General features: G+C 44.1%; 1 protein-coding gene across 4 annotated transcripts in view; it reads right to left on the bottom strand.

Annotated features, from left to right (window-relative positions):
• Window positions 1-210: 210 nt before the first annotated feature.
• Window positions 211-12,423, bottom strand: part of pvalb6 (parvalbumin 6) — a 70,795-nt gene continuing 58,582 nt past the window's right edge. The window contains exons 1-5 of one of the 4 annotated variants that reach the window (XM_072443793.1): window positions 7,179-7,213; window positions 3,296-3,364; window positions 2,726-2,858; window positions 2,526-2,635; window positions 211-347 (exon numbers count right to left, since the gene is read on the bottom strand). In XM_072443793.1, the coding sequence (XP_072299894.1) occupies window positions 322-347; window positions 2,526-2,635; window positions 2,726-2,858; window positions 3,296-3,356 (330 nt within the window). In that variant the 5' untranslated portion in view covers window positions 3,357-3,364; window positions 7,179-7,213 and the 3' untranslated portion in view covers window positions 211-321. Of the gene's footprint in view, window positions 348-2,525; window positions 2,636-2,725; window positions 2,859-3,295; window positions 3,365-7,178; window positions 7,218-12,423 lie in introns of those variants that run through there. The other 3 variants (XM_072443791.1, XM_072443790.1, XM_072443792.1) reach the window with 3 other exon arrangements.

The raw sequence follows: 12,423 nt of genomic DNA, 5'->3' as shown, positions 1-12,423 counted from the left end.
AGAGAGGGGACAGAAGAGAGGAGACAGAAGAGAGGGGACAGAAGAGAGGAGACAGAATAGAGGGGACAGAAGAGAGGAGACAGAATAGAGGGGACAGAAGAGAGGGGACAAACAAAAGAAGTGAAGAGAGTCAGAAACAGGTGGACACAGAGCTGGGCTTTCCTTGCCTTTAGCGTCTATCAGAGCTCTAACTTGTGCTGTAGAAAAAGGACAGGGACTAGTTTCTATGGTGCACTAGTGATAGGAAAGGGCCAGGTGCATTGTGGGAGTGCGGGAGCTGGCGAGGGCCACGGGGCGTCCAGATGTGGGACAGAGACGTCTTCATTCTTTCACGAGAGTGGTGAACTCTGCAAGACAAGAAGAGGACAAGAGACAGGACGTGAAGAGGACAAGAAACAGGACGTGAAGAGGACAAGAGACAGGACATGAAGAGGACAAGAGACAGGACGTGAAGAGGACAAGAAACAGGACGTGAAGAGGACAAGAGACAGGACATGAAGAGGACAAGAAGAGGACAAGAGACAGGACGTGAAGAGGACAAGAGACAGGACGTGAAGAGGACAAGAAACAGGACGTGAAGAGGACAAGAGACAGGACGTGAAGAGGACAAGAGACAGGACGTGAAGAGGACAAGAGACAGGACGTGAAGAGGACAAGAGACAGGACGTGAAGAGGACAAGAGACAGGACGTGAAGAGGACAAGAGACAGGACGTGAAGAGGACAAGAGACAGGACGTGAAGAGGACAAGAGACAGGACGTGAAGAGGACAAGAGACAGGACGTGAAGAGGACAAGAGACAGGACGTGACAGCCGCTCACAGAAGACACTGTGACGTTTATGTCTGAGAAAGTCAGAAGTCAGAATAACTGACGTTCTCCCGTGAATAATAAACTGTAAAAAGTCTGGTTTGTTTCATATTTCATGAGGGGAAAATTACATTACATTTATTACTCACTTTTCTTTTCTTTCTCTTCTTCAGAATCTCTTATTGCACGATTTCTTTTATTTGTCTTTTATTGGACAGTTGTTATTATTATGGCAGTAAATATTATCTGTCAATGTGAAAATGTAAGTTTGTTTTATAAGAACTATTTGCCCTTGTGATTATTGTATAACATTGTATAATATTATACAGTATATAAAGTATATAAAGTATATAAAGTATATACAGTATATAAAGTATATAAAGTATATAAAGTGTATACAGTATATAAAGTATATAAAGTATATAAAGTATATACAGTATATAAAGTATATAAAGTATATAAAGTGTATACAGTATATAAAGTATATAAAGTATATAAAGTATATAAAGTATATAAAGTATATACAGTATATAAAGTATATACAGTATATAAAGTATATAAAGTATATAAAGTATATAAAGTATATACAGTATATAAAGTATATAAAGTATATACAGTATATAAAGTATATAAAGTATATAAAGTATATACAGTATATAAAGTATATAAAGTATATAAGGTATATACAGTATATAAAGTATATAAAGTATATACAGTATATACAGTATATAAAGTATAATATATTGTCAGGGCTTTTGTTGGAAAATCATTTCTTCTGAAATTCAAATAGCTCAAGAGGAAAAACAGTAAAGCCACTGTTGCCGTGTGAACGAGGAGAACCTCTGATTCCTCTGACTGAACCTGGGGGTTATGGGGACTTAGTTCTTGGGACTGTTGTGTGTGAAAACTGATTAAAGATAATATATGACAAGAGCATTTCAGCAGCAGTGGATTTAACCTGCTGTAATATATATATATATATATATATATATATATATATATATATATATATATATATATATTATCTGCATCATTAGTCTAAGAGAAGAACGGCGAGTGTGAAAATGGTGTAAGAGGAGGTAAAGGACGTTTACCCTCATCTCCCTCAAAGACTGGAGCAGTAAATATTCACCAAACGCTAATCTCTAAGGAAAAGCACGTGCCCCGCCCATCACGCTGCATACAACAGCCTGATTGCCCCGCCCATCACGCTGCGTACAACAGCCTGATGGCCCCGCCCATCACGCTGCATACAACAGCCTGATGGCCCCGCCCATCACGCTGCGTACAACAGCCTGATGGCCCCGCCCATCACGCTGCGTACAACAGCCTGATTGCCCCGCCCATCACGCTGCGTACAACAGCCTGATGGCCCCGCCCATCACGCTGCGTACAACAGCCTGATGGCCCCGCCCATCACGCTGCGTACAACAGCCTGATGGCCCCGCCCATCACGCTGCGTACAACAGCCTGATGGCCCCGCCCATCACGCTGCATACAACAGCCTGATGGCCCCGCCCATCACGCTGCATACAACAGCCTGATTGCCCCGCCCATCACGCTGCGTACAACAGCCTGATGGCCCCGCCCATCGCGCTGCATACAACAGTCCTTTGGCCCCGCCCATCTCTCCCTCACAAGCCAAAGTCTGACGTTTCTGTGGTTTTATATCTGACTTGATTGACAGCTGCTGGCTCTGTCCAGCACTCGCCCTTTACCTTCCACGCCGATCTTTCCGTCCCCGTCTTTGTCGGCCGCTCTTAAAAACGCTGTGGTTTCTTTGTCCGTCAGGTCCCGGCCGTCTTTGGAGAATCCCTTCAAGACAAATCTGAAGAGTGAAGACAGAAAGATCATATTTATGGCACATCGTCATGGCAACTTCACTGTTCATTTCATTGATACTTTCATAATGTCCTACTTTAGCTCCTCCTCCTCGATGAAGCCGCTGTTGTCTGCGTCCAGCACCGTGAACACCTTCTTCACGTCGTCCGCAGACTTGGACTTGAGACCGACGATCTCGAAAAACTTCTTAACGTCGAACGACTCGGCGACTGGTTCCAAAAAAACACAATAAAGTGAAGCATGAAGAGCGGGAAAGTGAGTCTGTCCGGTGAAAGCAGATCTGAGATTGTACAACCAAAACAACTCATCTCACATTTAACAGTCAACACTAGATTTCTTAAATGTCGATTTCTTCCATATTTTTTCTAGAACCTGTAGAACCTGTAGAACTTCTAGAACCTGTAGAACTTCTAGAACCTGTAGAACTTCTAGAACCTCTAGAACTTCTAGAACCTCTAGAACTTCTAGAATCTCTAGAACCTCTAGAACTTCTAGAACCTCTAGAAACTCTAGAACCTCCAGAACATGTAGAACCTCTAGAACTTCTAGAATCTCTAGAACCTCTAGAACTTCTAGAATCTCTAGAACCTCTAGAACTTCTAGAAGCACTAGAACCTCCAGAACCTGTAGAACTTCTAGAACTCACCTGCAAATGCATCGAGCGCCTTCTTGATGTCGTCACGGTTGAGGATGCCACCCATCGCCATTTTAGCTGCTGGAGACGAGAGAGAAGGACATAGAGGAGGACAGAGAAGGGGACAGAGGAGGACAGAGAAGGGGCAGAGAAGGACAGAGAAGAAGACAGAGGAGGACAGAGAAGGGGACAGAGGAGGACAGAGAAGAAGACAGAGGAGGACAGAGAAGGGGACAGAGGAGGACAGAGAAGGGGACAGAAAAGGGGACAGAGAAGAGGACAGAGAAGGGGACAGAGAAGGGGACAGAGGAGGACAGAGAAGAGGACAGAGAAGGGGACAGAGAAGGGGACAGAGCAGGGGACAGAGAAGGGGACAGTGTTAAACCCGAGGCAGCAGCTGGAGCACATCGTTCTAAAGGGGAAACGACAGGTCCAATACTGAAGTAAAAGTACACATACCTTTCAATACTGAAGTAAAAGTACACATACCTTTCAATACTGAAGTAAAAGTAAAAAATAAAGATATATAGTAGAGGAGTTACAATGCATTTTAATACAAAAATCATTGGTATCGGTTTTGTATCAATATTGCAATACTTGTCATAGTATCACCGGACCAATCACAAACCACTCTTATCGCCACAATTCAATTCAGTTTAATTCAGTACATTCACGGCAAAATCACGTCAGTTTCCTGGAAGTGAACTCCCATGAGCCTCGTGTAGGAAGGATCGTCTGTTGTAGTGAAAACCGTTCAGAAAATAATGGAGACAAATACTTTAAACTGTAGAAGTAAAACTATTGCATAATCCAAGCAAAATGTACTTTGTGAAAATGCCTAAAAATAAAACAACTCCCCAACAACTGGAGAGGCCCTTGACTTTGACTAATGTCCTTCTCTATTCTTTTCCCTTTTGCGTAAATGGAGTGGCACTTCTTTGTCCTGGAGCAGGAGGTTTATGACGACGACAGTGTGTTTCTGATGAGAGTGAGTGACACTTCATTTAGATCTGTAGCTGAGTGACAGCTCTGACAGTGTCACGACGCTGCTCGCTTCAAGAGGCACAATGACTGGAGCAGGGTGGATGGTGGGGGTGTAAACAGAGGCAGAGGTGACAGCGTGGACACAGCCACTTTTCACGTACTGTGTCATCTTTCGGTAAAGAGTAAAGAGTTTTCTCAAACCAGGCATGTTGACGACAAATAACGAGCTGTGTCCGCGGCAGCAAATCATGTTTGCTAACTTAAATAGCCGCGGTACACCCTTCCCCCCTTCCCCCCCTCAGCACGGAGCCGGGGGGAAGGGGGCGGGAGGCGGGTGGGGGGAGTGAGAAGGGGTTTCTCTTTCTCTTCAGAAGATGAACAGATCAGGGACAGTTCAGATAAAGGAGAGGAAAGAGGAGAAGATGACTTTGCATTACATTTGTAGTTTGTTCTGTTGGAAAACACTAAACGCTCGAATCAATTGGATGGATTGTTCTTTGCAGCTGGTGATGAGGATTAGAACATTTCCAGATCTTACCTGTATTTTTAAGAATGATAAACAGTTTGTTGAGATTGTAAAGCACATTTAGAAGAAGTCAAAGATCCCGATGATGCAAAGGTCAAAATTCCAATATGAAGTCCACCTTTTAGTTGAGTATTGAAGGCTCAATAATCATAGTTACAGAGAAACCTTTTCCTCAAAATATGATCAAATCTAAGAAACAGTTCATACCATAAAATACCCTCAACCATTGAAACTAACGTCGTCATTATTTGACAAAACAATCTGTCCATCATCAGCTCCAATAACAGAGCCTGACATGGATCTGGAAGTACCACTCATGTTCCCCAAAAGAATGATTTCAAATGTTAAAAGTTTGTCGTGGGATAATCAGGGATGTGGGTTAGGGTAAGTAACGAGCTAATTACTCATCATAAAGAATCTGAAATCTGTTATAAACCGCTCAGTTATAAAACACCGTGCTTTAAGTTTTACACGTGTTGACTCAAGACAACTGCATGTTTTACACGAGTTATTACCACGTCGCTGCTGAGGCTCCGTACTGCTTTTTAACTCTTAATATTTACATTTTCTAACATCTGGCAAACGTCATAGGCCATAGTGACATTCATTCACTCTCCTCACTGGCCCTGGGGCAGACTGACAGACGCCGGGCGGCCAGTCTGCGCCATCGGCCCCTGTGACCAGAGAACACCACTGTCGATGGTGAACTCTGCAAACACTGAGCATCAGCAGAATAAACACAGGAGACGTACGGGCGTGTCACACGGGCGTGTCACACGGGCGTGTCACACATGGCTGAGCTCACAGAGGCGGGCGGGGCATCACATTTGCATCAAATATCACCAACCAAATTAAAAATGTAAATTCCCTGTAATCTGCCCACGACAGCAGTGTTTTAAGCACATATTTCAAAGTGACACATAAACAGAATATTACCGTCATTAATTAACGCCGCACTTTAACATCCAGCGTCTTCAGCTTCATACATATTCATAATACACAATAAATATTCATAATACACAATAAATATTCAGAATACACAATAAATATTCAGAATACACAATGAAGCTGCATCACAAGTGCGCATCCGTTTACATCCTCAGCATTTGCCATTATTTGGGCAAATTAAAACTCCACCTTGAAAATATCCTAAATCTTGAAAACATAATGATCTTATTGATAAAGAAATTTAAAAAAAAAGAGAAGTTAGATTTGGCAGAGCTTTTCTTTCATTACCTACTTAACAATTAACTCTGGCGTGGATAATGTTATTCATGTTTCCTACTTAGAAATAAAATGTCCCTCCTCAGAGCGATGGTCAGAGCGATGGTCAGATCAGAGCGATGGTCAGAGCGACGGTCAGATCAGAGCGACGGTCAGATCAGAGCGATGGTCAGATCAGAGCGATGGTCAGATCAGAGCGACGGTCAGATCAGAGCGATGGTCAGATCAGAGCGATGGTCAGATCAGAGCGATGGTCAGATCAGAGCGATGGTCAGATCAGAGCGACGGTCAGATCAGAGCGACGGTCAGATCAGAGCGACGGTCAGATCAGAGCGATGGTCAGATCAGAGCGACGGTCAGATCAGAGCGACGGTCAGATCAGAGCGACGGTCAGATCAGAGCGACGGTCAGATCAGAGCGACGGTCAGATCAGAGCGACGGTCAGATCAGAGCGATGGTCAGATCAGAGCGACGGTCAGATCAGAGCGACGGTCAGATCAGAGCGACGGTCAGATCAGAGCGATGGTCAGATCAGAGCGATGGTCAGAGCGACGGTCAGATCAGAGCGACGGTCAGATCAGAGCGATGGTCAGATCAGAGCGACGGTCAGATCAGAGCGACGGTCAGATCAGAGCGATGGTCAGATCAGAGCGACGGTCAGATCAGAGCGACGGTCAGATCAGAGCGATGGTCAGATCAGAGCGATGGTCAGATCAGAGCGATGGTCAGATCAGAGCGACGGTCAGATCAGAGCGACGGTCAGATCAGAGCGATGGTCAGATCAGAGCGACGGTCAGATCAGAGCGACGGTCAGATCAGAGCGACGGTCAGATCAGAGCGACGGTCAGATCAGAGCGATGGTCAGATCAGAGCGATGGTCAGAGCGACGGTCAGATCAGAGCGACGGTCAGATCAGAGCGATGGTCAGATCAGAGCGATGGTCAGATCAGAGCGACGGTCAGATCAGAGCGACGGTCAGATCAGAGCGATGGTCAGATCAGAGCGACGGTCAGATCAGAGCGACGGTCAGATCAGAGCGATGGTCAGATCAGAGCGATGGTCAGATCAGAGCGATGGTCAGATCAGAGCGATGGTCAGATTAGCCGCAGTTCTTTATCGCTAACTTGTCTCTTCCCGTGTTCCGTTTGCTCAGAGTCTCACCTGGACCGATCGCTCGCTGGTGAAGAGGTGCAGGAGGTGCAGGAGGTACGGGAGGTGCAGGAGGAGCAGGAGGTGCAGGAGCAGCAGGAGGAGCAGGAGGAGCAGGAGGTGCAGGAGGTGCAGGAGGTGCAGAAGGAGCAGGAGGTACAGGAGGTGCAGGAGGTGCAGGAGGAGCAGGAGGCGCAGGAGGTGCAGGAGGAGCAGGAGGCGCAGGAGGTGCAGGAGGTGCAGGAGGTGCAGAAGGAGCAGGAGGTACAGGAGGTGCAGGAGGTGCAGAAGGAGCAGGAGGTGCAGGAGGAGCAGGAGGTGCAGGAGGAGCAGGAGGTGCAGGAGGCGCAGGAGGTGCCAGTGCCAGTCCAGGACCGCTCGGGCTCCTTCTGTTCTTATACTTGGGGCCCCCCAGGACTCTTTCTGGGGGACGAGGCTGGCTCGCGGTTCAGCGTAAGGTCAGTGTCGTTTTGCGCTAATCAAACCTCAGTATGAATAATCTGCTGCCTCGTAAACGCTGGCGGCGCTGCAGAGTTCATTTGTGGACGTGGTTAGTCAAATTGAGTTTCAAAGAATAGCAGCCGGATACGGTCGTCATGACTATTAGTGAGGAGATGGTTCAGAGGGACGTGTTATGCTAATCGACTTTAGCGACGCCGTTGTATATGGGCTGTTTTGGAGTTCAGCGACGCCGCGAGACGTGATGTGATTTTTGTTTCCCGTTCTAACCGACTCACACGCCCTTGGTTTCCCACTTCCCCAGTGTCAGTACAAATGTTGTAAAAGAATCCAAATGAGACCCCTGTGTGCTGTCTGCATCCAACTATCCACTGTAGAAATGCTGTACCGTGATGAGAAAAGTGGCTCTGGCCTCTAAGTGTTGTAAAAAGTGCTTGAAAAGTAATCACGGTGAATAATTACGGTGAGTGAGCGATGAATGAGTTTGAACTAGATCTGTTTTTCAACTATTTAAGATGGTAAAAATCAGGTAAATCACCTTTAATCTGTGACACATGCAGGATTCAGAAGCAAAACCATTTCAGCACAACTGAAAAGACTGGCCACTGGCCACTTTACGATGTTTAAGGTGACGTAGATGGTATTGGTTGGATCAATGCTGCGATATAAATCAAGTTAAAAAAAAACATGGGTGTATTGATCATATCTTCTTTAATCACTACTAGGAATAAGAAACCTATTGAAAACAAACCATGAACAGGTCTTGTTTCTTCCTCTGCTGCTCTCGCTCTCTTCAACTTTTAATTGTTACTTTTAATCAGCGGTCCTCACGCTTTAAGCCAGTTTGCATCATTACAGACCAATCTCAGGGTCCAGATTACATCTATTGCCATCGGCGTTGGGCTCATTCTGTCCCTAATCTGAACAAACCAATACCTCCACCATCCACATGATGGACAGCAGCTAAATCATGCATTGTCTCGACAACCGAGACTAATTGCAAATGTCATTAATCCTGACGTACAAACACAAATCATCTGCAGTAGTTTACACATGTTTAATGCTGTCTGCAAACCTCAAAGCCTGTCGCACAGCGAAACGTCCAGTTGGTTTTAAAGTTCAGTATGTATTGTACAGTAAATACATGCATTGATGTCCAGGCATTTTGAAGCCTGAGGCGTTGACCTTTTGACCCGCTGACCTTGTGACCTCCTGCTCTGTCCTGTACATGCAGGTCATTGTAGACTGTACTAACAATCAGCCGTCCCCTGTGGCTTTCTCTGGGGACAAACGTCTCCTTTGACCTTTCGGGTGTTCAGTTTGGAGACACTTGCATGAGACGTCCATAAACCACTTTCGGACTCATGTGCAGGTGTCCGTACGATGTCAACGCACCAGCAATTCGAGGTACAATTATCATGGATGTATTAGACAATTATAGACACAAGTGACGAGACTTTACGACGTTCTCATGACCGATGATGAGAAGCTGTGGATGACTCAATCGGGACTTTTGCACTTTTCCATCAGAGGCTCCTCCCCCGGGCCCTTCCACAGTGAGAATGCACGTTTTCTTTTGTGTTTTGCAGTTAAAACATCCGTGATTGACAAAAGTAAGCGAGGTATGTTCAATGCCAAACGGTGGAACATTCCAGTCAAAGCATCACATCTCCATGGAGACAAACATGGGAACTCGTGAGGAAAAAATGCTTGTCACTCTGCCGCCAGAACCCAGAACAATAACACACTGGCAGTGAAGAACGGTGTTTTGAGCCATAAGCTTCTCACTTTTCACCGCATCACTCACTTTTGTATCGATGAACAAGAAAAAACAGATTATGTCGATTAATGTTTTGGCGTTCATCGAACAGCGCTCAATTCTTCAGCACTTATCGTGGATCAGCTTCTGCAGGAGACGCCAAAGTAAACTCCTCCCAACTGAACCAGACCCCCAGGTGTAGCCACGCCCAAGCCACGCTCAAGCCACGCCTAAGCCTCTCTCAGACCGTCTCAGTGGAGGAGGGTTGGCACTGTGTTCTGGAACTGTGGCTGCTTGTGTTGTATTGAAGTACAGCTAGAATGTATGGATATGATTTGATTTTGCAGAGTTTTGATGAGTGATTTTTCTGCAACAATAAGGACATTATAAGACAAAATATAGCACGCACCCAAAATAAAATTAAAATGATAAAATGTAATATTTGATGGAATAACTGGTCCTGTTGGCAGCGTGGTGGGCCCCAAAACTGGAAGACCAAGAGTAAAAAGCATTATAAGTGACAAAAGGTGTCTGCGTTGCATGGTATACTTCTTGGCGCTCGTGATGCTAAAATGACCTGTGGGTTTCAGACGATGAGATAAATAAAACACATATTATATCTTGCCCAGTGGAAAGTCCTCGTTGGTTGGTGGACGGGTCAAATGCAGAGGACATCTTCCCTTCTTTAATGTGTTTCCCTGTTACAATCGTTCAGATTTGTTCTCATTTGTTGCTGCTCTAAATCTCAGCAGCTCCTTTATAACTCGCCTTTGTCATCATTTCACAAACGTCCTTATCTCGCTCTAACACAACCTGGAGACGGGGGCCGCAGTCTGCCCTGTCGCTCCTGCTCAGGCCCTGGCATCCATCACCAGTGGAGCACCCTACAGACCCTGCAGACCCTACAGACCCTACAGACCCTACAGACCCTACAGACCCTGCAGGACCATGCAGACCCTGCAGAGCGCCTCAGGGTGTGACACGGGCTCCGCAGAGCTACAAATGTAGGAGCACTATCAAAAAGGGGAAGGAAAAGGACGAGTCGGAGAGAAAGATGGGACGACACAGAAAACAATAATGACGCTATTAACAAGATAAACCACGTGGTGAGTTGTACTGGTCCCGATGCCATTAAATCCCATTATTTGATTATCGCTGGAGATTTGCGGCTGGTTTTAATTACTCGAGGGACTGGAGCTGGTGATTAGTTGTTTAGGAGAGTTTGTCAAATGTACGGAGTGTTCTGTCCTCTTTCTCTGTTGAGATGAAGTGATAAATGTTTGATTGACAGAGCATGGAAGAAGGTCTCACGTTCGATCACCAGATGCATCTGGAGTTTGATCTTTTTGTGTCCAATTTGACTCACAGTTTCTTCTTACAATCTATTGTATATCTTCTGTTTATGATGTAAAATGTGCCAAAAATCCAAGCGTCCCAACAGCTGCAGGAAGGATTTAAAAGTCAGAGTAGAGATTCAAGAAGTCTACACGTATATACTTACTTACTTATAACAATAGTATAGTGTGTATAGTATAGTATGTATGTATAGTATAGTATAGTATAGTATAGTATAGTATAGTATAGTATAGTATAGTATAGTATAGTATAGTATGTATGGTATAGTATTATAGTATAGCAAAGTATAGTATAGTATAGTATGTATAGTATAGTATAGTATTATAGTATAGTATGTATAGTATGTATAGTATGGTGTGTATAGTATAGTATAGTATGTATAGTATAGTATTATATTATAGTATGTATAGTATAGTATGTATAGTATAGTATGTATAGTATGTATAGTATAGTATAGTATAGTATAGTGTAGTATGTATAGTATAGTGTGTATAGTATAGTAGAGTATGTATTGTATGTATAGTATAGTATATAGTATGTATAGTATGTATAGTATAGTATGTATAGTATAGTATAGTATGTATAGTATATATAGTATAGTATGAATGAACCTTTGTGTGTAATTGTGTAAATCCTTTGAATAAAAACAAACTCAGAAGGACTGTTTCCCCGTCTCTCAATGAGATGAAGACAAAGACAGAATAAATGAGGCCGGACCAAAGACTGAGCTTTGAACCTGAGTTTGAAGAAAAGAGAAACTTTTCAAGAACAATAAAACTTTTAATCTTTCTATTGTCATTTTATAAGGCCTCAAATACTTGATGGAATCCAGTTTTACTCAAAGCCTAACCCTGATCTAGTGTTACCATGGTTACAGAAGTCCTGTACATTTCCCAATACTATATCACCTATTTACAATTCCCCCAAGTCTGTTCTGCCCGAGCACATTCAGCTCGCAGTAGTTGGTTTGTATTCACTGTGAAGCAGCTAAAGTTCATTCATCTGGTGAAAACTTTTCCCATGAAGAGACATGACATGTGTTTTATGTCGTCATGTGGATTATTACAGTCAAAGGAGCAACATTTCCATGGGAACTTCCATCAAAAATCCCAAATGAAATATAAAACAACACACTTTTGTTCAGATGTTTTAGATGAACGCTTTATAAATGCATATTGTATATATATTGTATATATATTTTATATATTATCTGCACCGTGACATTTTTCTAAATCCTCATCCACTCGGTCTAATTCCTGACCAATCCGCTACTACGTGAGCAGCTTTATGGAATCAAACTGTCAGAAAAATAAAATATAGTTCACGTGACATTTTGGTTTTCACAATACACAGTGTGACCTTAATAACCACAATTATTGATTCACCAAATGCTTTTGACATCCACCAGTTCTAAAAACCCAAACGCCCTGATAACTGCATTATTCCACCTCAGAACTGACACACGGGTGGTGTCTGTATGTGCACCCAGGGGCCCGTAGGGCTCCGGCGCTCTGACAGGGTGAAGATGATGATGAAGAGCACAGGGAGAAGCAGGATTCACAGAACGTGATTGTGAGACGATGATGTATGAGCGGAGCACCCAAAGGTGTCTGGACAGGGTGCTGGGAGATCAGATCCTTCAGATCAGGGGCCTGGAGCTGTCTCTTTGTTAGCGCCTCGTCT

This window comes from Eucyclogobius newberryi, unplaced genomic scaffold (genome assembly GCF_026437365.1).
Source record: "Eucyclogobius newberryi isolate DKJ021-1_F unplaced genomic scaffold, fEucNew1.0.hap1 SCAF_13, whole genome shotgun sequence".
Taxonomy (NCBI): Eukaryota; Metazoa; Chordata; class Actinopteri; order Gobiiformes; family Gobiidae; genus Eucyclogobius; species Eucyclogobius newberryi.
Note: the sequence above shows the minus strand (reverse complement) of the source record. Positions and strands in the feature narration are given on the sequence as shown.